This window comes from Sebastes umbrosus, chromosome 15 (assembly GCF_015220745.1).
Source record: "Sebastes umbrosus isolate fSebUmb1 chromosome 15, fSebUmb1.pri, whole genome shotgun sequence".
Classification (NCBI taxonomy): domain Eukaryota; kingdom Metazoa; phylum Chordata; class Actinopteri; order Perciformes; family Sebastidae; genus Sebastes; species Sebastes umbrosus.
Window position 1 is genome coordinate 26825567 of NC_051283.1, and position 25604 is coordinate 26851170.

Here is a 25604-nt window from a genome sequence, read left to right on the forward strand (position 1 = left end):
TCTAGGCAAAAAATTAGGTTTATTAAAATGTATGTAAAAAATAAATAGTGCATTAAAAAAAATCAGTAAGATAATGTAAAAGAAAGGTGGAAAAACAGCTATATAAAGTATCTTTAAACAGTAAATTAACTGTAAAATACTGTGAAATTAATAACAAAATGTCATTAACATTACAAAGCTGTAAAATTTCAGCGACAGTATAATAATGTTAATTTTACAGTAACATAAAGGCAACCCTGCTGCCAGTTCTTTACTGTTATTTTACTGGGAAATTCTTAACAGTGTAGATATTATGGCGCCAAATAGTGGGAGGTGGTAACAAATGAAGCCATGGCTCCAACACCTCCTGTGGTCTCCTGGTTCCTGGCAGCAGCCTATCACAGCCGGCTGAAGGGCATCTAATGATGGACCGGAGGAGGAGGCAACCAGGAGAAACAAACCAGAGAGGCTCACTTCCGACAGACACCAGTTTCAGATCGGACCTATCTGCAACCTGAGAGAGGCTTTTTTGTTTTTACGCACGAAGTTTGACTTTTACGCACGTGTTTAATCTGTCTTTTACGCAAGAAATCACCTCTTTTAACGCATCGATTCTGGACTTTACGCAGCTTCTTGGAGACTCAACATACAGCCTATCCTCCTGTGGAAGGAGAAACTGCTGCTGCTGGTGTAGCTCTGCTGTTTTAACTGTGTGAGAGGAAACAGATTCAACCGAGACATCCATCCATCTACAGCTCAAACTGGAGCGACTCTTTTGACACAATTATTATTATTTTATTATTTTATTTAAAAGGGACCATGTACAGTTTAAATGTCACCATTTGATGCACCGTACCAGATTATAGCTTTAAGCTAATTCACATCTGTAGTCCACTTGGCAGGTCAAAAAACAAAGAAACATACTACAGTCATACAAGAAAGAACACACAAAACGCAGCTACACACAATAGCACATCACAAAGTATGCTTGTCAAGTAAAAGCAAGTCATGCAGACCATGGAATAAAGATCAGTGAGTACAGAGCTGAGCAGCTTTCAACAGAAGTTGGTTTTGAAAATAATCTAAAATTCTCAAAGCTCAGTAGATTATATTTCTCCAGTATTGCACAGTGATGAAAATGCAGTTGTTTTTTATCTAGAGTTTTTAGAGTTTGTTTGTATAAGGACTCAATCACTACACCGAGATGCATTTGGCCACAAAATTAAACCCAAAGACTGCTCCAAAAACCACTCACTCAGTGATTCCATTATCGGACTAAAGCCATGCCGGAGCTGCTCGGAGTTGTGCGTAAAGACGCAGCCGCGCACCGGACAGGAAGTTAACTAATAATCATTATTAAACCTCATCCCTCATTTCCATATCCAGCCTGAGTTGTAGCTGGACCTGCAGCCAATCGAACCGCAGAAGGGCAGCAAGTAAAGAGTCGTAAAAAGCATTTATCCTCCTTCCTCCATCACAATCACCATCACACTGTGACATGCGCAATCTGCACACCGTGGATCTGCACATCGACACCAGCAGCTCCTCCACGCTCATTTCACCGACCCGGCTGCCTCCGAAAGGTCCCAGTCGCTGCTCGTAGATGAGGAGTCTGTGGAGGAGGAGGAAGACAGCAGCAGCAGCAGAGAAGAGTCAACATGTCCCGTCGCAAGCAAACCAAACCACAGCAGCTCAGGACGGAGGAAGACGCGCCTCGGAGAGGAGGACTCCTCGGCTCCTCCACCGATGATGGTAGGTCAAGGCAGCTTTATTTGTAGAGCACATTTCAGCAACAGGGCAATTCAAAGATCTTTACATAAACATTCAAGAACATTGCAACAAAGTGCAAAAGAACATTAAGACATAATTAAAACAGTTATAAAAACATTAAAGGTTAGAAAATAAAAACAAGCTAAAAATAAAAGCTAGGATAGAATATAACACACAAGAGTAAAAGCTCTAGTGCAGTATATAAGATGATTATCTGGTTTAATAAAGGGCAGCAGCAAACAGGAAAGTTTTAAGCTTTGTTTTAAAATAACTTAAAATGGGTTTTAGTGCAAAGAGCATGTTTAAGATAATTTACAATGATAGTAAATTAGTGACTCTAAAATATCTGAAATGGTGGATGAGCTCTACTTCACAAATTAAACTGATTTAGGTGCTTTTACTTTCTGTTTCTGCCTCACTCTAAATTTAGCAAAAAACAAGTTATTCATTATTTATTTTTTTTTTTACATTATTTAGTTTTCAGTTTTTAAGTTAAATGAAACCTTGTTTGTAAAAAAAAAAAAGTTTTAGTTGTAAAAAGTTTATGATTTGGTGACGAGAATTTTGAATGGTGTATATTTTAATTAGTTTTTAATGTTTTATAGAAACAATCTCATCCAGATTTAGGCAAGGCAAGTTTATTTATACAACACATTTCATACACAAAGGCAATTCAAAGTGCTCTACATATATAAAAGCAAGATAAAAAAGCACAAAGTGTACCAGATAAAAACGAGTAAAAGAATATAAAAGTATAAGTTAAAAGAAAAAGGATAATAAAAACAATCAACAGTAAAGTGCAGCTTTAATATTTAATATTATGTTGACACAGTGCAGAGTGTAAACAATGCAAAACGATGGAATAACAGTGAATTCAATTACTTTCATATTTCATTTATGTTTTTTTCAGGGGATAAATGGAAACAAGGCCTGTTGTGGATGACTGTTAAATCCACCAAGATACAGAATACACCCACGAAAATAAACTCTAGAAATAGATATATAATAAAGATATATGTTAAAGTGTTATTATTAATGCAGAGGTTATTCTGTGTTTAGGCTCGAGGCCTTCCTGTCAACATTTTAATGAGAAACATTTAGGAAAAAATAATCTGAATTGAAAACGTGGCCTTAATGAAATTATTATTTATGATCATAACAGTGTATTTACCTGCATGTGTTTCACTGTTATTGCTTTATTATTAACATTAATTATATTTTCCGTAAAAAAAACTATTTCATAATTAATATGAAAAACAAAACCGATAAAATTAAATTAATCTCAACATCCAGTATTTCTTAATCTCAACGTGTATGAAATAATTATTAAAAATGATCATCCTTATTTGTAACCAGATCTCACTTCTTCTTTATCACACTGCCAGCCTATGTTATGCTACACCAGAAGCCTGTAACATAATTTTTAATATTTTAATATTTAATTAAACAATTACGTTTTCTCCCAGTGCATGTTGCAGGAAAGCCTGGATGTTATTTGAACCTTTTAATCAACATTAACAGATGAGCACTAACTCACACCAGCACCGATATTTTGACAATAAATTAACCTTTAAACTATTAGATATGTGTTTATCCCAAAATTGGCTGAATTTTGAATTGAATTTGTTCTGCGTTCTGTAAAATTTAGTGCAAATGCTTTGAGGAAAAAAAAAAGTTTTACACTGGCTTGACCTGACAGTTCATACATTTAAATGAATCTGAATTAATATAATGTAATATGATTTGGTTCATGTGTATTTATTTATATCAATATCAAACTTGCTCATCATTTATGGAGCCATTCTCAAAAGGCCTGAAACCCAATTCCACACATTAATTCTAATCATGCTCGCCACAGCACTTGTTCCATGTTGGTCAGTGATTTATTTATTATTATTTGTGGCTGTGAAAAGGTGTCGAGTGTGGAGGAGGCCCTCCTCACTCACTTAGGCCCTCCCACAGCCCTGCAGCCAGGCGGGGGGCTCCGCCACTCGGAGATGGGCTTTGATTGAGCCTGCTGACTTAACCTCTGTCAGCCTCACCCTGCGAGGGGCAAGTGCTCCATGTCTGGATCATAATACAATTAGTACATGTGAACCGCTGACCTCTGCGGCCCCGGAGGTCACGCAGAGAGGCGGAGAGGCATTAACGCCGGGCTAGTGAGAGGCTATTTGCTTTTCAGCTGCAGCTTCATGATTTTTTTTTTTTTTCTTTTTCTTTTTCTCGTCTCATCGCCAAACCACACAGCGAGAAACAAGACTATAAATCTGTTTTCTGCTCCCCAATGTTACGGATTGAGGAGCGAGGGGTGACATTTCTATATCAGTGTTATTATATTTGGAAAATGATATGCAGAGCTTTAAGTCAAAAAGTGATCTTTTCTTTGTTTTTGCTGGAAGTAAATGTTACAAAGCGCAGACAAAATCCTGAGCTTGGAAGTGTTTTCACTCCTGTGTTTGCTGAATCGCCTTGGTGATCTTCAGACCACCCACATGGCGAGACAGCGACTCTCTGACCAGTTTGACTCTCAAATAGATTTGACCCACTCAGCTGTTACACTCGTCTTCTGTGAACTGAAAAAAGATCACTAAATATTTGTTTAATTATCTCAGATATGAGACATTTGAAAGCTACATCTATAACACTTATGTATTAACAAACATATCACTCATTAATACAGACACACTGTGTGTTTGTTGAGTGTACTGGTTTAACTAAATACACCAGACGTCCCAGTCTGAGTTGAGCTTGAGCACACTGGGTCTCATTCTTTAAGGAGGTGAAACATGGTGATAACTGGAGTGTATTGACTTCACTTGGAAACACGAACACACACACACACACACACACACACACACACACACACACACACATTCATGTTAAATTCAGCACAAAGACGTGCACGTTTAAATTGTCCACGTTTACTGTGTTTAAGAACAAACACACACACACACACTAGATTTTATAATTATGTGGCGGAAAGAAAATTATTTTTCATAAAATACGAAAATTATTATCACATTGCAAACAAAAATATTGAATGGCAAAATAAATCTGAATTGTATATTCACACCTAAACCTCATAACATCCATCTATAATATGTAAATTGTTGTTCAGGAAAAGCCCGAGTGTATGTTACAATAATTTAATATATTGATTCGAACAAATCTTTCCATCCTGGTGTTACTGTCTGTTTCCTAATGGAGCTAAAGCCTGAATACATGCAGCAGTGATTCTAAACAGTCACATCTTAAAGATCAAGAGTTTTATTGTAAATGTCTGACGTGTTGTGTACAGATTTTATTTTTACCAAATGTAATTATTTGATTTAAAAAGTAAAAGACGATTGATATTACAATGAGTTAGGACTTAAAGCAACAAATCCATATATTATATATATCCTGTTCACATCAGGATTGGTTATTGGCTTCTTTTACTTTTATTTTCCTGTAAATGTGGAGCTTGATTACGGTGTAAAAGTTGCAAATCTTGCACATGTCATTCAGGTATCTACTGTAATAGAAACAACATCATGCTGTCTATTGAAGCTGTGATATTATATCATTCAAATTAATACACTTTTGATTGTGTTGTTGATGCAGAATCACAAATTTGTTCTCCTGCTTCAAACTGGAATCAGATGTCTGTGATTTACTGCATAGAAACACACTTCAATCACTTTTCTACTCAACTCCACACAAACATGTTGTGAACAAAGTGTGGAAATCGCGCGATTTTTGTGCATAAAGATGAGACACATTACTGAAATGTATGAATGCACACACACACACACACACACACAAATCAATATACTGTATGGGATTTCATTATCTGTCTGAATGCACAATCGAGAGGTCAGATCACTTCATTGAACTTCATTGATTTTTCGGGAAGATTATTAACATCTGCAAACGGGGGGTGGCGGGGTGCCAGTTTAAAACCTCTGGCAACACTTTAAAGCCATGTTATTATTATTATTATTTTAGGATTGAAAGTGGTATCACAAAAAATAGAAAATAAATAAATAGATAATATAAATAAATAATATACAACTGCTGTAAATTAAGTCTTTATTTTTCTGACATCTTATGTTTACATTTACAGTCATTTGTAGTATTTCTCTATTACATTAAATATTCATGACTAAATAAGAGACGATCAAAGTTTAAGTTTGGGGTAAAAAAAATCCTTTGTTTTTATTTATTATTTGCGTTTTACTCTCAAAAACTCAGCTGATCTGGCAACATACTGTATGAACAACCCTCCAAAACGGTTTTACCTTTGGCAGAAAATGTTAATTTTGCTGTAAACATCTACTGTAAATAGTTGGGAAAACTTTGGCTTTACCTAAAATCTAGTTTCAGATATAAATAGAGAAAAATAAGTGCCTGTTATCTGCAGTTGAAACTTGGAACTCAGATTTTCGTTCAGTTTCCTTTTCAATAGCTCCATAGTTAGAAAAAAAACATTTTCAACACAGTGTTACATATGACGTATATACAATACTTTGTGTTTGGTGAAATATAGAAATATAAGATGTTTTCTTTTACATCAAATTATATGTTTCTAGATGCATCATTTTATAAAAACCTCCTCGTAACTCAGCTTGACATGTTTGTTGTCTTTGGACACTTTGGGATCTCTGGTGGAATTTCAAGTCCAGTGGGTTTGAACAATGCTCGTTCACACAACACGAGCTTGGAAAGATGGACTCTCTGCTCCGTGTGTGGCGATTAATTACAGTGTGATAAAGGAAAATGTGTCCCTCTGGTGAAATATTAGGACGATAAAAGATCAATTATGCATTCTTAATCTGTATTTTTTTGTCGTGCTTCCAGGCGTCGTGGAGGGCATGGAGAGAGAGGAGACCGGTGGCTGCCACAGCAGTGAGGAGACGCACATCTGTGACAGATGTTGTGCTGAGTTCTTCACTTGGACTGAACTGAGGGAACATCAGAAAGTGTGTGCTGAGGATAACTTGGTGCTGATAGTGAAGGAAAACGACGGGATGCCGGCTCCTGAGGAGTCTCCTGTCGGACCCTCTCCGGTTCCCAGCGTGGCGTCCAGTGACTCGTCTGCGGCTGAGTCCACAGACGCTGGCTTTGAGCTGGGGGAGACGCTGGTGAACGACAACGACAGTCTGGATAACTTAGAGGAAGGCTTGGAGCACGATGAAGCCATGGAGCTCGAGCGTCGCCCACAGGACAAATACGCCACAGCCTCCAGCCCTCGGCCTCCGGTCTCAGCCGAGTCTACTTCCCCCCAGGTGCCAGCTGCTGGCGGCTACGGCGTGCCGAGTACAAACGTGACGCTGGAGATCCTCCATAGCACCAGGGTGGCCGTCGCTCAGTTCTCCCAGGGGCTCGGCGGCAGTGGCGCTGGAGGGAAGGCAGCTTCAGCGGCCATCCCGGTGATCCTGGAGCACCTGCTGGCTCTGCAGCAGCAACAGGTTCACCAGCTGCAGCTCATCGAGCAGATCTGCAGCCAGGTAGCCATCATGAACAGACAGCCAACGCAGGCGGCGCTAAACCCCTTCTCCAGATCTCTGTCTCTGGCACCTTACCCTTCTCAAGTCCCTCCTCCCATCCTGCCTCTGTCAGGAACGATGCCCTCCACCATCAACGGACAGGCTGCTGTTTCTTTGTCCTCTGCTCTTGAGAGGTCACTCAGCCTCCCCTCACAAACTGTGTCCACCTTTAGAGATGTAACATGTACCTCAGCTTCCTCAGAAACCCCATCTTTCTCCAGCTGCAGCAGCGGCAGCGCCATCTCCACGTTACTGCCTCCTTACAGCAGCAGCATTAGCTGCTCTCAGACGCCCAGCTCCTCCAGCCCGCTCCCCATGGGCCAGAGCGGCCTCCTCGGCTCATCCTCCAGCCTGCCATTTCTACCTCAGAGCCCCCCCAGCAGCGTCATTTTCCCCAATCCCTTGGCCAGCATCGCCGCCACAGCTAATGCACTTGACCCCCTCGCGGCCCTGATGAAGCACAGGAAAGGGAAGCTGCCTAGCGTGCCCCTGTTCGAAACGAAGCCCGGCCCGGAGGAGCCCTTCTTCAAGCATAAGTGCAGGTTCTGTGCCAAAGTGTTTGGCAGCGACAGCGCTCTGCAGATCCACCTGCGCTCCCATACGGGGGAGCGGCCCTTCAAATGCAACATCTGCGGCAATCGCTTCTCCACGAAGGGGAACTTAAAGGTGCACTTCCAGAGGCATAAAGAGAAGTATCCTCATGTTCAGATGAACCCCTACCCGGTGCCAGAATATCTAGACAATGTGCCAACGAGTTCTGGGATTCCCTACGGAATGTCCTTCCCTCCAGAAAAACCCATCTCCTCGTGGCTGGACAGCAAACCTGTTGTCGCAGCTCTGCCAGCCACTCTAGGTCTTCCGCTTTCCTCCACTATTACCAGTATCGGAGGCTCAAGTGACCCTGTAAGTGTAACAGCATCCGTTAAATCTCCCCACCAGCCGGCTCCTGGTGAATGTGTATCTTTGTCACCTAACCACAGAGGCAGTGAGGCTCATTTCTCTCCTGTTTCAGAGTCTCCACAACCGAACCGTGAGACAGAAGCGTCCAATATACTGAAAACAGAAGGGGTGCACCTGCCCCAGAACTGCTCCCTGAGACTGAGAGCCAACCCAGTAACAGAAGCAACAAGCACTATGATCCCTTCTGTAGCCACCACACCCGAACCCGCCGCCTCGGCGTCCCCCGTCTCCAACTCTCCGCCCCTCTCCTTCAGCTCAGACGACACTAAATTCCCAACCGTTGGCTTCCTGGACTCTATGCAAACATCGGAAACCTCAAAGCTCCAGCAGCTGGTGGAGAACATTGACAAAAAGATCACAGACCCCAACCAGTGCGTCCTGTGTCACCGCGTCCTCAGCTGCCAGAGCGCGCTGAAGATGCATTACCGCATCCACACCGGGGAGAGGCCCTTTAAGTGCAAAGTGTGCGGCAGGGCGTTCACCACCAAAGGCAACCTGAAGACTCACGTCGGCGTCCACCGGGAGAACCCTCCCGTTCAGGTGCAACACTCGTGTCCCATTTGCCAGAAGAAGTTCACCAACGCCGTTGTCCTGCAGCAGCACATCCGCATGCACATGGTCGGGCAGATTCCCGACTCCACCCTGGTGGACGGGCTTCAGGAGATGGACAGCGATGTCTCCTTCAGCGAGAGGAACTTTGACAGCCTCAGCAGCAATGACAATGACCTCATTGATGATATTTCAATGGAGGATGATAATGAGGAAGAGGAAGAGGAGGTAGAAAACATGGAGGAAGTTGCAAATCTTTCTAAACCCCTGATGTTTGAATGTAATTCTCCTCCTAAGTCCACCATTGTTTCCAGTATAGCAGCACTGGAGAACCAAATGAGGATGATTGACTCTACTATAAACCTAAACCACTGTTTTGGTCTGAAACCCCTAACAAACGGTTTTAATCACAGCAGCCAGCTCAACGTTAAATACTCTTTATCAGAGAAAAGGGTGGAAAACTGCAGCCCAAATGTGTCCGAATCCTCCCGTTCACCTTGTGTATCAGTGTCTCCGATTCAAAGCAACTCAGAGGGCGTGACGATCAAATCACCGGCAGTGAACGACACCAGGCCAGAATCCCGAGAACCTTTGGCAGCCTCAGTGAAGAGAGAGCAATCTGAGTCTCCTACCTCTGCATCAGAGCTGAGAGGAATACAGGCTGGCAAGCTGTGTGTGAAAGAGGAGACGCCTTATAGTATGTCATTCCAGCTGAGCAGAGAAAGAGGTACTTCAGTGTGTTGAGGTTGTATTGAAAGTTTGAATAATGTTCCATTTTAAGGGAGGAAAACTTCACCTCTGCACTCTCATCTCACCTGCAGGTCACAGCATCCCCAGCCTGGTGACCAGCACGTCATCGGGCCTGATAAAGACCGAGGTCAACGGTCACAGTCACCCGTCCGAGAGGCAGCACCCACCGTTCAGCGTCCACATCCCCCCGGCTTACGTGTCCATCGGTAGCCCGGGGATGACCTCTCTGCTCGGCCCCGTCGCTCCCCGTCGAACGCCGAAGCAGCACAACTGTAACGTCTGCGGGAAGAACTTCTCGTCGGCTAGCGCCCTGCAGATTCACGAGCGCACGCACACCGGAGAGAAACCGTTCGTCTGCTCCATCTGCGGCAGAGCTTTCACCACGAAAGGCAATCTGAAGGTAGATAAAAGAGTTTTTTTTCTCTCTGTTGTGCTGAGATATAGGGTCCTGCACAGCTTAAGCTAAAATAAACAAATTAATCATCAATCAATTTTAAAATTACATTTTTGTAATTCCACTACAAGTGTAGTGGGTCTATCTCTGCGTTGTGTTGTATAGTTGATAGATAAGACCACACTTCCTTCTCTCAGTATTTTAAAGCTAGGCTGCAACACCATAACCTCCCTGCAATTATAGAGGAACAAAACATTCACATGTTTTCTTGCGTAAATGTGTTTTCTGAGGGAAAGGTCCAGAACGAAAAGAGAAAGTAAAGCCAGTTTTTAAATTTAAACTGCTGTTAAACTTCCTGTTTAAACACAGAACATTCCCCTTTCATCAAAAAGTGTACAAATTATATACTGTACGTTACTACATATTTATTCTCATGAGAATACACGTACACTTTAGCAAAAGTAAGAAAATTAGAAGCACCAGAAATGTTAACGTTAACTTTCAAAATAAAAGGGAGTGTTAGTCCACATAAGATTCATGATCTTTGTTTCTAGGTCTTTTCCTCGCCTCTAAAAAAAAAAAATTAACAAAAAACAAAATCTGAACGATAACCTGAATATTTTTTTATTTAAAATGAATCACGGTTATTTGCATGATTGTCCATAGTTAATCACGATTAATCGCAAATTAATCATATTTTGTATCTGTTCAAAATGTACCTTAAAGGGGGATTTGTCAAGTATTTAATACTCTTATCAACATGGGAGTGGACAAATATGCTGCTTTATGTAAATGTGTGTATATATTTATTATTGGAAATCAATGAACAATACAAAACAATGACAAATATTGTCCAGAAATCCTCACAGGTACTGCATTTAGCATAAAACAATACGCTCAAATCATAACATGGCAAACTGCAGCCCAACAGGCAACAACAGCTGTCAGTGTGTCAGTGTGACTAACCGATGATTAATTCAAAAACCCACTAGTGGAGCTATCACACTGTCAGATCTTGTAAACACAGATGACGATGAAATGTCTTTCCAAGTCAAACAGATACATCTGAAACTTTTTTACATTCTGTTTGAACCTTTTCTGGCGAGTATTTACTGGACCACTCATGCTAAACATGTTTGAAATAAAAGCCTCCACTAAATCTAATGTCTTTTTATGTCATCTTCAGGTTCATATGGGAACTCACATGTGGAACAACGCACCAGCCAGGAGAGGCCGGCGTTTGTCGGTGGAGAACCCCATGGCCCTGCTGAGCGGAGAGGCCACCAAGTTCGGGGAGATGTTCCAGAAGGACCTGGCAGCTCGAGCGATGAATGTAGACCCTGGATTTTGGAACCGCTACGCGACGGCTATCGCCAACAGCCTGGCCACGAAGAACAACGAGATCTCAGTGATTCAGAACAGAGGCATCTCTCAGCTGCACCCTCTGACTGCAGGCATGAACAGAGTGAGCACCGCAGGAAGTCCAATAAGCAGTCTAACCAAGACAGGCATGGACCTGGGAAATAATAGGCATTTTTCTATGCTGATCGATGACAGCAAAGAAATTGGAATCAATTGAAAATAAAAGATGAATGGAGACTTAATACTTATGCAATCTATTATGGACATTAAAATATTTGTAAAACATCTTGTTTGTTCTTATGTATTATATATAGACTTAAAAAAAAGAACTTTTTATCGATTGACAGAGAATTGTAGGGTATTCACATTTTGCTATTTTACTTTGCAGTCATTTGTGAATGTTTTTTTTTTTTTTTCTAAATACGTTGTTTAACCTGTACCTGGAAATTCCTACGGTGCTTAGACGTACGGTCGCTCTGAAGAAGGGAACATATGTTCAGATCAATAATGCAAAGAGTCTGTTATCTCCTCCGGACAGCTGCCCAACGCTGCTAGCTGGTGCAAAGCACAAAACATGCTCATAAATACCCACAATTACCTACGACTTGTCAATGTTATGGTGAGAACTGTTGGACCCGAATAAAAACTAGAACAAGCGGTCTGTATGTTCAATTCACTACCTCACTCTGTTCAAACACTGAAACACTTGTCTTCATGTTATTTCACACACTAGAAATTCTAAGTTCTTTCTAGTAGAAAGTTTGACTGAACTCCTTCATTTCATTCAGTTTCATCTCCATTACTACTTTTGCAATCTTTACCTCTCTCTTGACTTGATGCTTTATGTACATAAGCAAGTAAGCATTTTTTTCTGGGAACAAACAACTTCTGGATAATGATAAACAGGAGAGGTCAAGCATGTACAGACATGCACTCATAAACAAAATGCATTTATTGACTTCATGAGTTTTTTTTGTATGTTGTTTATCTTTTACGTTCTTGTTGAATGCCTGCAGCAAAACTGTACCTTTCTCAAGCTGCAGCATATCCATAATAACAATAATAATAATAACCCTCTGAACAATGCAATTCTTGCAGAAATCGTCAAATGTCAAAGGTTTTTGATACCAAATCACAGCATGGCTTTTTCTATGGTGTTCCTCAAGGTCTTGGTGTCTTAATGTGGTATTTTAGAGGGATTATTGATCATCTTTTATTAATTCTCGAGTGGTAAAAAAATGTTAAATTTTGCACCAAATCTGTGTAACAAATGGTATCAACCCCAAAAATTGCTGCAACAACTTATGGGACATAATAGAGCATGGAGATGGACATCATATGCTTCCATTATATTACTCTCTAACCCCTTATACACTTTTACAATTTATTTTAACTAATTCATTCACGTTTATTTCTGATTTATGACTAGAAAAATTTGCTGAGCTGCATCTCAAATTAATCTTCAGGTTCCAGTAAAGACCCCCTGTACACCCCTGAAGAAGACAAAAACAAGTCTATTGTGGGTCTCAGAGGGATAATAAGCTACTTTAGAGTAAAAATGGTGCAATCAGTTTTCAGTTTTGTGTAAGTTGGTGTTTTTTTTTTGTTTTTTTTAAAAGATCTCTCTCGAGATTTTATGATATAAACGGCTATACATCCTGCTGTTCATCTCCAACTGTGAGAGGATGAATAGAGACAAGTCATTTTCACAGTCGACCTCATAAATTATGGGGAGCACATCATCAAAAAGTGAACGATTTTTAGATTAATCTAGAAATCGCTGTTACAAATTATTTTTGGGAGACACCAATTAAAAAAATTTATCTGGAATATTATCTGGTACCAAATTAAAAATAAATTTAAGTATATGTATAAAAAAAAAAAGTCAACTCAAAGGTTCACTTATTAATTTTTGAGGAGCTTTCAACCGCATCTCACCGTCTTCATCTGCTCTAAATTCAAAGGATAATTTATGCTGCATTCTTGACTCTCGGAAAAGCGGAAACTCCCAATCGTTACATTCAATCAGGACCACTTATGGTAAGAAGACACTTTATTTGTTTATTTGTCTTAATTTTATAAATCTATTACCTTCATGTAAGTGCTACGTTATGCTACAGCGACAGAATAACAAAGATAAAATAAAATAAATACACTCTTTATGCTATTTCTTCTTATCGTTAATTTTATATGTTTATTTTTATGTTTAAGTGAAACTATATGGAAGGTTTTTTTTTTTTTGTTTTTTTTAAGTTTTTATTTTATGTGAAACTATATGGAAGTTTTATATATATATATATATATATATATATATATATATGGAAGTTTTTATTTTTTAAGTTTTTATTTTTTATTTTTTTTAAGTTTTTATTTTTTTTTTATGGAAAAACTTCCATAAAAACTATAGCTAGTTTTACTTGAGAGATGTAAGCTAAAAATCCAATAAAGTGCATGGAAAGACAGAAGGAATAGAAAAAGAAATGTGTTTCATTCTGAGTTTCTTTATTACATAAAATCCCTTAAAGTCATGAAAAACACAAATGCATTGAAACTTCTTAGTATAATAGAATAATATGAATTACAGGTACAGCCCCATAGCCCTTAATTTAATTTATTATTATTTTCATGTATAATTTTACACATTTTATCTGTTCTTGTTCTGTATGCACCTTGTCCTTTTACTCTAATGCAAGGGTGCCCAAACTTTTCCCTTGGAGGGACAAAACTGGAACTCAATGTTGGGCCACGGGCCAAAATTAAACACCTATTGTATTGTATTATTAAGATGCAAAATGGTACTAGGATCCCAAGTTCCCTTAATTGAATATTTTTTGGATAGTAAACCCCTTAAAATCCACCTGCTGAATACAATTGGGGTCATTTATGAAATTTATGCATTTCCAAGACTGTTTAGGGACCCCAGTATGTAGAAATATTAAAATACACCATTTTTAGAATAGGCAAAAATAACACATTTATACTGCATTCAAAGAACTGCATGTTTTCCCCCAAACTGCATAGGATTATTATAAAGTGGGCACGTCTGTAAAGGGGAAACTCGTAGGTACCCATAGAATCCATTTTCAGTCACATATCTTGAGATCAGAGGTCAAGAGACACCTTGACAAATGGCCATGCCAGTTTTTCCCCACCAACATGTAGCCCAACTTTAGAGTGTTAGCCTCCTTCCTGACAAGCTAATATGACATGATTGGTATAATGGAGTCCTTAGGTTTTCTAGTTTCATATGATGCCACTATCTTCTAACCATAAACCCGAGCCTGGTATGGCCTCCAAAAGACAGTAAAGTCGGTTGGGTCTTTTAATAAAAAAAAATAATTTGCTAACATCTGTCGGGCCAAATCAAACCTGATGGCGGGCCAATTTTGGCCCGCTGGCCCCACTTTGAACAGCCCCGCTCTAATGCAATGATCTATGAGCCATGTTGTTTGTAAATTTGAATTTGTTAAAAAAAAACAAACTTTGTATGCTGATAATTTGAAATGAAGACTATTTGAAAAAACAACAAAAAAAAAGGAATAGAAAAAGAAAAAGAAGAAAGGTTTGCTGTTTTATTTACTTCTTCTTATCTTGGTATTTATAGTTATGACATTTCTGCTCAGTAAGTGAAAGCAGCATAAACAGTTTTTTTTTCAATCATGGGGAGCACATCTTCAAAAAGTGAAGGATTTTCAGATTAATCTAGAAATCACTGTTGAAAATTATTTTTGGGAGAAACGCCAATTTAAAAATGTATCTGGAATATTATCTGGTACTAAATGAAAAATAAACAAAGTAAGACTAATTCTTAATTTAAGTATATGTAAAAAAAAAAAAAAAAAAAAAAGTCAACTCAAAGGTTCACTTATTAGCTTTTGAGGAGCTTTCAACCGCATCTCACGGTCGTTTCCAAAGGATCATTTATGCTGCATTCTGTGACTCTCGGAAAAGCGGAAACTCAAAACCGTTACATTCAATCAGGATCACTTTTTGGTAAGAAGACACTTTATTTGTTTATCTGGCTTAGTTTTATAAATCCATTACCTTCATGTAAGCGCTACGTTATGTTACAGCGACAGAATAACGAATATAAAATAAAAAAATACGCCCTTTAATGCTCTTTTACTTACTTCTTTTTTTTCTAATTACGACATTTCCGCTCAGTAAGTGAAAGCAGCATTAACGTTTTTTCTACGTGACGTCACGATGTGTACTGCCCAGCCAAGATGTCCGACAGCATCCCGTTGAACCCGGTACGGAAGAACTCGAGGAGGATCCCGTATTACAACTCAGCCAGACTCTCAAGGTACGGAGGACGGTAGCTGGGGCTGTTATCTCCGGTTACGAACTGAAGACACAACCGGTTATCTAAGATATTACCGTTTAGCTGCCTCGTTTGATCCCGAGGTTCGTGTTTGTGTTCAGGTCGGAGCTGTTAGCTTGTTAGCTTGTTGCTAACTAACGGCTGCTGACAGCTCCTCGCTAACTGACAGCTCCTTCACATTGTCTCCTCTGACAGCTGCTTTGGTTTGCTCTCACCATCACACATAGAGCTACTATCTATGCTGCCTTTTATAAGTCCTATACCACAATCTCTATAACCTCTTAGTTAGTGACGAGATGTCTGTTGACAGCTCCACGGCTCAGATCCCCTCCAGGCATTCAAAGTCACATGATGGCTTCTCTGTGTTTGTCACATGTTATAAAAGATGTCACTGTAGCTGATTCACCAGCTTGTTCATCTTTTCAGACTGGACGAGATGAGCTCATAAAGCCCTCAGGGTCAGGAATGGACAGGAAGTGATCTAGTCGCATGACCAGGTACTTTTAGACCAAGTAGTAGGTTGTGTTGCATCATCTTACATCATAACAGTGAATATGTCTAAGTGGGAGCCCACTGCAAATGTGTGTGTATATATATATATATATATATATATATATATATGGGTGTCTATATATATATATATATATATATACACACACCACAATTGGTTTTGATTATAAGCAGTTATTCTTGAGTTGTGATGATGTGTGTCTACCTCACATTTAAAGGGAGTGTTTGTAAGAATCAGAAATGCTTGTTAACAGCGACACCTGTGACCGTTAAGTTAATGAAAGTCAGCGTCGGGCTCACACTTGCTCGCTCTACATAGACATGAACGAGCATCGCTCAAAACAGTGAGGCGACACACGTCAGCTAAAACCACAATATCACTCTATATTTCAGCTGCTTGGCCGTAATGTTAGCTGACCAGACAAAGGTCTCTCCATGAATCACTGCTGATCCTAGTGTTGGCTTTTCCTGCCTCAGCCTCCCGACCGCGGCCGGAGGGAATAGGGGAGACACCGGAGTTTTGGTCGGAGACGATAACGTTTCTCGCTGCGGAGCCCCGTCACTTCACAAGACACGGGAAACCTCTGTTGGTCTGGAGGAGCTGCAGCATTTATTTCTGCACAAACGTCCACTGTACATTCACTAGATATTCTCAGAGCTACGAACTCTGCTGCAGTGTGTAGTGTGCGCGCATGAACGTGAGGTGGAGCGAGAACGAGCGCGGTGTGTGAGTGAAGGCAGGCAGAGGAGCAGAGTACAGCAGAGACTCCGGTCCTGGAGACCAAAGCTACGGTCTCCCCCGTGTCCTCCGACCGCGGCCAACACTGTTTTGCAAGACGGGCTTCACTAGATAGAACTTTGCGGTTTTGGTGCTTCCGTGTAGTTTGTGTTGGAGTCTTGTCACGAGCGCGCATGGGACACCGACCCGGGTGATTTATACGTGTAAGAAGTTACAAACCGTCCCTTTAAACTTAGACACCCATAACACCTCTGTCTTTCTGTATGCCTTTCTCTTGCTCTCAGTATTAAGATTCATGGGACAGTTAATTGGGCCCTGGGGGGGGGGGGGGGGGGGGGGGGGGGGGGGGGGGGGGGGGGGGGGGGGGGAACTTGTCTGACCTCGCTGTGGAGGTCCTTGCTGCAGGCTGCTGGGTCAGCTACAGCTACAGAGCAGTGGTCCTGAAGCTGTTAAAGCTACAATACAAAAAAGCTTTTCCACCGACACACAGGAAGCAATAGTTGGCAACAATGCTTGTGCTTCAAACGTTTTTCACAAACCAGCCCACGTTTCCACTGGAGCTAGAGCTGAAATATTATGTAATCAGACGTGGGAGTTCTATAGCAAGAAACACTAGTATGGCTATTAATGTAACTTGTTGGCAAGACCCTACGGTGTGTAAACAAGACACACAACAACAGTAAAGCAAAGTTGGTGGTTGCCTCAAGCACAGTGGTTGCTGAGGTCAAAGCCTGATTTGACAGAGTTGATTTGCAGGTTGTGTAATCCCTTTAGTCTTGTCTTTTTAAGATGTTCCACTTGTTATGGAAACTTTCCTCTCGTATTTACTGGTATAAGTCTTTGATTTTCTTTGAAAACATTTCAGTTAACCTCTGACCTGTCTTGAGGCCTGCCCAGTACTCAGTAAAACTAATCTGTTTGAGAGAACTTTCCTCTCTTCTTGCTGCTCACTTTCTTTCTGATTGCCATGGGACATTTTTAGGTTTATGTGGTGACATTATAACCCACTCTCGACTCAACGTCATGTACCTTTTAGTTTTAGACCAGAAGAAGTAAGGGTTAGCCTTGAGTCAGTTTCTCTAGGTGAGGTCCATTATTTTCATGGTGGATACAGTGAATCAAGATTTAGTTATGGAGCATACTATTCTTGTCTGTCTCATGGTTTAAACCACCATGTATACTCAGGTTTTCATTGTTAACATCACAGGGAATTTGTTTGGTTTAGCGAAATTTATCACCGTAAATTGCTTAGCATTCAGTGTGTTAATATTCCTTGTGCATGTATGTATTGTGTGTGTGTGTGTGTGTATAATCATGTGTCAGAAACTAGTAAATCACATGATCCTCTCATTCCCAGCGAGCTCTCACCCTCCCACTGGAAGAATCCATACAGTCAGAACTGCATGTCTTCAGTTTTATTCTCGAGTCATTCCAAGTATTTTTATTTTTTTAAAAAGCATAATCTATAACGGATATATTTATATGGGATCATAGAAATAGAAAGGAAGGTTTTACAGACAGCTTCCTAAATCAGACAGAGGATTTAATGTTCCAATTTTAGAATGAAATCATCTCACCACCCAAGGATTTTATTTATGCCGTTAAGTCAGGTGTAAAATGAGGTTTATTCCCTGCAAATGTTTGCAAAACAATTGTTGAAACAAAATGTTGACCTACTCTCATTCAGACAGCAGTGGATGAATCAATAACTTGACAATAAGTTGGTTGACAATTTTACAGAATGTTATGGAAATCTTACTTTGTTTAAAAAAAGAATCTGAATCTAGGATAAACTGTTGAAATTATGACTTGGATATACCAAACTGCTGTTTGGGGGGGATAAAATGCTGGAATTCAACAGAGATATTACAGCTGATAAATAGAATAATCTGTGTTTGGTCCAATATAAATATTGTGAGATATTCAGACTGAATTGTCATTTTGTTTCACTTCATCATTCATGTCACTGTTGGAATTGCCGACAAGGTTGGGACAGAGATTCCGAGGTCAAGAACCAAACTTATTTAAATTAATATATAATTTTTACTCCACAAGATAGAATATTGTTAGTTGTACAGCAGGGATCTGGGTTGTATGTAGCACTAGAGATGAAGTAAAGCATGCTTTGTTGTAAAAGTCATTAGTGTTTGGTTTGACTGGGGTAAGACTTTCATATTTCAGGCTATGTCACATGATGTAGTGAGATACTGAAATGTATTTAAGAAAAGTAACAAGTGGCAATCCACAAATTCTCCCTGAGTAATAGTGGTACAGAGCGTTACTCTGGGTGTTTCTCAAAGTCCACACTGGCTATCATGGTGCGAGGATAGATAACCAGTTGTTTTAGGACTGGAAGTCCTCTTAATCACTCGGCTATCATTATCTCTCTGGTTCTTAACTAAAAGTTGCAGGAGCTCTCAGCTGAAACAGAAAGTCAGGCTGCAGCAGCTTCTGCATGTTTTGCTTCTGCATGATGAGCAGCTCTGGAGGGCCGTATCAGTGAGAACTAGTGTGGATGGTTGATCTTAAGCTCATAATCCCGCCGCTGATGCTAGTTTCCTGCTTGTTCACATGTCCATGTTTTTTTGTAGGTACAAGACACTCTTTCATGTACAGCGGAGTGACCTTTCAGCCTGCTTATATTCCAAAGATTTCCAATTTAGGTTTTCTTTTTGGGCAGCCTACCCCAATAGATCTGCATCCACCCAAAAATATGTTCTGTATTTATTATGTTTTCCTTTTAGAAGTCTGGAAATGACGTTTAAGGTGCATACTGATTGAAACTTTCCCAGGATTGTGCATTTGCATGCAGTTGAATGACATGAAAAATGTAATTAAAATCACAATTTAGCTTACATGTGAAGTGATGTTTTGCAGTCAGCTTTCAAGTGCTGGGTGTTAAAGGATAACTTCGTATTTTTCAACGTGATTTTTTTTTTAATTTTCCCATGTTGTTGTGTCCAAGTGACTAATGGGCACAACAATTTTTGAAATTGGTCCAGTATTGAAGGAGAACGCTGTAACCGGCAGTCGCGAAATGAGCTGCAAGGGCAAATGAGCAGTGTCAATGTAATGTTACGTCCACTAAAAGTGTTTATTTTTGCCTCTGCCAGGCTCGGATTGTTACTATAGTGTCTGACAACATTATGGAAAGGACCCGACAGAGGAATGAAACCTTTTTCTTACCTTTCACTTGATCCGGTCTGTCCCGCTCAAGGAGACGTCTCGTTGTGAAATCTGAATATCCGAATACTCTGGCTCAAATAAATACAGACGGCCATCGAATTCAAACACCTCATCCACGTTGTGGAAATCAGCAAAATTTTCAGCCATGACATTGGCGCTTTCTATAGTCGAACACAACAAACTCTGACTGGCAGGCACTCCACCACGGATGTATTCCACTATTCCACCGTTTTCACCTCGCCAGATTTCAGAATGAGACTTCTCCTTGAGCGAGACTCTTTCCATAATGTTGTTGTAATGTTATAATAACACTCTGAGCCTGTCAGTTGCAAAAACAAGCACTTTTAGTGGACTGAAACGATGGTGCCAGCTCGCCCTGAAGCCCATTAGCAGCTGCCGTCTACAGCGCTCTCCCTCAATACTGGACCAGTTTCAGATATTGTTGTTCCCATTAGTCAGTTGGAGACAAAAACATGGGAAAACAGGGTCCAGGTTGAAACATATCTGTTATTATGCTTCATTTGTTGTGTTGTGAATCAGTTCTCACAGAAGTCTTTGTACATTTAAAAACCGGGGTGTTATTTTTATCTTTTGCTTTTCTAACATTCACACCTCTGTGTGCACAAAACACAAAAACACAAATCAGCAAATATTCAGCCTCAAGTCTCAACACCTGCATTTACCACCTTCTCAGACTCTCACACCAGGCTTTACAAAAGCAAGAGAAGTGATATAATTAGAAAAAAATGATTTGTTTTCCTGTATAATGGAGTGTTTTTTTCATTGAAAAAGTGGTTGCTAGTAATGAAAGCGGTTAGTAGCATGCGCTATAACGTGGCAAGTATTTTGGTTCTGAAGGTTTTCTAATGTCTATTGAAATATATCTGATATGAATGTTGATGTTTTGGTGTCTAAAATGTCTCATTGTGCTGCGTCATTGTGATCAACTGTGACAATAGTGAAGTAGGCAGTTCCCCTCACATGTCATTAACATCAGATTTGGGTTTGCACCATCATTAAATTGGCAATATTTTATAACGTTGTGTGTATTCTTGCTTGTTTTAAACCAAAAGATCTGTCCCACAAACCAAAGGGAAGTTATCATTCAGACATTGAGCCGATAGCAACCTATTTATTTTCTTCAGGAAACACAGTATATATATATATATATACATATATATATATATATATATACATGTATATATATATATACATATATATATATATACATGTATATATATATATATATATATTGCTTTAGTGCATTTTTAAGCTCCGAGAAAACAAATGGAAAATAAAAAAAAAAGAATCAGCATGGAGACCTGCTTGCTATGAGTGGAAGTGTGGTTGTGCATGCAGAAATATTACAGTGTGAATATTGTTGTTGGTGCTTTTCAAGCAGGTAAAGAATAGTATAGGCTACATGAATGGGAAATGGCCTTGACTTTATAGTAACCAAGAGAGTAGCTCTTCTTATAGGAAACCTGATATCCCCTTTGGTATCCAATACTCATTGTGTTCTACAGCATACAGTGTATCACAAAAGATTTTCATCTTCACTTTAAGTGCTTTTATGCTTTTTGCAGTGTTATGTATACATTCTTTCTGTGTGTTGTGCGTGTGCAGCTCGCTTTTTGGTTTCTGGTGACTTATAGAGTCCGTATTGTGAGTGTTTCTCTTGTTAGGCTACAGACTGTCTTGATTCTTTAGAGGGGCCTCATGAATAAGACATTACCTGCTTTTCAAGAGTGTTTCCAGTATGTCTTTTATAATGGGAATAGGAGACGTACGCTACAATACTTAGTGATGGAGGAACTAGGCCGACTACTGTACGCTAACTAGCTTTAATCTTTGCTTTTGTTAGATTCTGGTGTCGAGCATTCTCTCATTCTTAAATCATGACAATCAGCTGACTACTAAATGTCCATAGTATGGCCACACAGCCTGTCTGTACGGCACATCATGTATAATTCAGCATCCATGTGGATTAAAGGAGGAGTTTATCGTAATGAGTAGACTGCAGGGTGTATCACAATGTGTTGGGTACATTTTAAATGGTAAATCATCACGATGGAGTTCATATCTTTTTGGATGTGTTATCTTTATTCACCGCAGGGCTGGAACAGTGTCTGTAATTGCACCTTAATGCAAAATGTTCTCATTCCTCATTCAAAATCGTGGGTCCTTCTGAACACAATCTGTCGCAATTTCCATGTTCACTTTCTTTATATTTGATTGCACTCTGTCCTCCTCACAGATACTCTTTAGAAGATGAGCCCTCTAACCTGGACGAGATGCCTCTGATGATGTCGGAAGAAGGCTTTGAGAATGACGAGAGCGACTACCAGGCGCTGCCCCGGGCCAGAGCCAACCGGAGAAAGAGAGGCCTCGGCTGGTTCCTCCTAGGAGGATGGAAAGTCCTCTGTGGCAGGTATTCCTACACAACTGCATCATTGTTTTTTATATGGTTTTATTACAACATAATGACTTACAGTATGTTGGTCATCTGTATGGGATGACTCAAAAACATGACGCACAGATCACACTCTAGTCTCATGTGGCTGGACCTTTTTTCCCTTGCTTCCTTTCACTCCTACTTCTGTTGCTGAAACAATGTTTAAACAAAAACTATACAATATTCTCAAGAAAGCTTCTGCCTCTGCAACATGTTTTTTACCTTTTACCACATACTGCCTGGGTGTCCTTGGGTGTTTTGAATACAAACTTTAAAGTTAGGGTTGGTAATCTTAAAAAAACTAACAAGAGTACGCTAGATTTAAAAAAATGATCCAACAGAAAAATCCAGCCCAGTGTTGCCAACTCTTTTCCAATGAAAGTAGCTAGCAGCACTAGCTCCAAAAGTCCCTAAATCTAGCGAGAAAGCGGGCAAAGTCGGGAACACTGACAGTCCATACCTTCAGGCCTTTGCTGAAGCCACTCCCCCAAAATTATCTTTATGAATGTAAACAACGAACACAACAAAGGCAGGTAGTCCGTCCAATCAATTCAGTTGGCCCGAATGAAATGATTGGACAGGTTTTAGGGATGTCACGGTGAGGAAATGTTATTTATATATTAATATTAATTCATATTCATATAATATTTAATTGTGTTTAATCGCATGGTTGTCCATAGTTAATCATGATTAATTGCAAATTAGTTCCACATTGTTTATCTGTTCAAAATGTACCTTAAAGGGAGATTTATCAAGTTTTTAATACCCTTATCAACATGGGAGTGGGCAAATATGCTGCTTTATGCAAATGTATGTATATATTTATTACTGGAAATCAATTAACAACACAAAACAATGACAAATATTGTCCAGAAACGATTTATATTTTGCATCCTATCTATAACTGATCTCTAAACATAAAGGGTATTAGTTCAAGTTTTTATTGTAAAATCAATGTTAATCATAGTCTGAGAATGGTTGCGAGGTCAGGTATTTTCCAAGAGAACTACACAGATATATATATATATATATATATATATATATTGCTTTCATTCTAATAGATTCCTCTGCTGCACTGCAAAGCTATTGTTCTTCCATTTGGACCTTTAACCACTCTGAAAGTTGCCAGTGTTTTGTTATTCTGTAAATGTACGCGTAGTGTATAATGTCAGTAAGTATGCTTGTGACGATCAGTTTGGATTTCAAACGCACCGGTAGTTGTGCATGAAGTGCAAAGAGAGGATAAGGGCATGTTTTTTGGTCGAGTTCCTCGATGCGCACCATCAGTCCAAAAAGATTTTCAGGTCAAACAGAACGCTGCGGTTTATCCAGCTAATGATTAATTTGACAGGTTTTGCCCTCTAAAGATGCTCCTTTTAGAGAGGACTGTTTGTTTATGCCAGAACATTAAAGTGTACCATTTATAAACACATATTTGTGCAGCACTTCAGTGCCTAAAAGAAACATTTACTGAACTGAAATTTCATAGAATATTCAGTTTTCCGTGCCGTTGTGTTGTTAGTGGTGCGTCTCCAGTTGAAGCTGCATATATTGATCCCCCCTCCCCATCCCCCCCACTAATGAACAAATCGGATTCTTCACAGCTGACCAGTTTGATGCTTTCCAGTAATTTTATGTGTGCTTAGTGTGGGATTATAAAACACAAATAATTCACACTGAATAAGCCCCGACTGTTCAAATGGCATATTATTTGAATAGCATTCATTTGCTCAAATAATCGCTCTTATGAAACTGGACTCGGAGTGCACAGAGACCGAGGACGTCGAGGCCAACACAAACAAGACTTTTTACCAAAGTTGATTTATTTAGTTTTATGTTTTGCCAACTTGCTTAAAAAGTGGAAAAGCCAAGTCGCTCAGCATGACGGTATACACTGCCACTCTCCCCTCTTTCCCTCCCCCAGGTGCCAGTTTAGGTCATGCTCACATCGAGCTGCTCTCATTGTAATTTACCCCCACGCTACACCTCTGTTTGCATTTGATATCAGATATGCTAGATAAGCCCCAATGTAGTCATTACCAGGTTGATAGAAAGTCAAATACTTTTTAAAAAGTAAACGTCAATCTGCAATCCATCTCTCTAATCTCTTCTTAGAACTTTGATGATATCACAATAATAACATCGTGGTACATCATGTTAGACAGAGTCAACATGAGCTAAAACCAACAAGGACAGATGTGTATCATATTCTGCCATACAGTATGTTTATCTGCGCATGTGTGGTTCTTAAGGTCTATCAGATATTCAGCTCGAAAAGTGTCTGAGTTCAAAAGCATCAGCAATGGAAAGCCCTCCTGGAGAGATACTAACCTTTTCAGATCACTTTATCAAATTGTGTCAAAAGAAGCCTTGACGATCGAATTAACACCTGAAAAAACACTAATGCAAAAATCTAGGGTATGATTATGAAATTATAATTGGCTGGGTCCGGTCTCTGTACATTAATGAGGTACTATCGTAGAGCTCTGGGTGCCCACAGACAGCTACAATAGTTTTTTCCACCGTTTCTGATTCAGCAACGTTAGTGACGTCAGTAGAATCTCAGCGCTAATAGTTTTGCGCTTCACACGAATTTCTTGTGCTTGTTGAAAAATTTCAACTCATCCGGTTGCCCGGCGCGATCTATTCGTGACTTTATATGTAATTGCGGCGCCGGAAAAATGTGCCTCACGCTTGGCGTGAACTCAACATTTTGGACTGGTTATTGTGCAAAACAAGCAATTTAACGATGTCCCCTGGCTTTGGGGAAACTATGAGGAGCATTTTTCACAAATTTTCTGGACTTTGTTTTTAATAGTTAGTTGCAGCGCTATACATTTAGTAGCATGTGGTTGGTGTAATGTGTTTACACTGGATCGTATCGACGTCTTCCCCATCTCAGTTGCTGCGACTGCCTCGCCCATATATGTCGGAGGAAGAAGGAGCTGAAGGCCAGGACGGTTTGGCTCGGCTGTCCGGAGAAATGTGAAGAGAAGTACCCCAAAAACGGCATCAAAAACCAGAAGTACAACATCTTCACCTTTGTGCCTGGGGTGAGTTGGACCGTAGAGAACGACAACCTATATCCTGTGTTAAGT

General features: G+C 39.9%; 2 protein-coding genes across 4 annotated transcripts in view; both read left to right on the plus strand.

Annotated features, from left to right (window-relative positions):
- The first annotated feature begins 422 nt into the window (after positions 1-422).
- On the plus strand, positions 423-11949 carry sall3b (spalt-like transcription factor 3b). Its single transcript, XM_037795648.1, has 4 exons — positions 423-1731; positions 6589-9513; positions 9608-9936; positions 11117-11949. The coding sequence occupies exons 1-4, from the start codon at positions 1638-1640 to the stop codon at positions 11507-11509; spliced, it is 3741 nt and encodes a 1246-aa protein (XP_037651576.1). The 5' UTR covers positions 423-1637; the 3' UTR covers positions 11510-11949.
- Positions 11950-15477: 3528 nt separating this feature from the next.
- atp9b (ATPase phospholipid transporting 9B) overlaps positions 15478-25604 on the plus strand; it is a 51068-nt gene continuing 40941 nt past the window's right edge. For 2 of the 3 annotated variants that reach the window (XM_037795670.1, XM_037795672.1), the window contains exons 1-3: positions 15519-15598; positions 22309-22482; positions 25409-25559. In XM_037795670.1, the coding sequence (XP_037651598.1) occupies positions 15519-15598; positions 22309-22482; positions 25409-25559 (405 nt within the window). Of the gene's footprint in view, positions 15599-16042; positions 16114-22308; positions 22483-25408; positions 25560-25604 lie in introns of all 3 variants that reach the window. The other variant, XM_037795673.1, reaches the window with a different exon arrangement.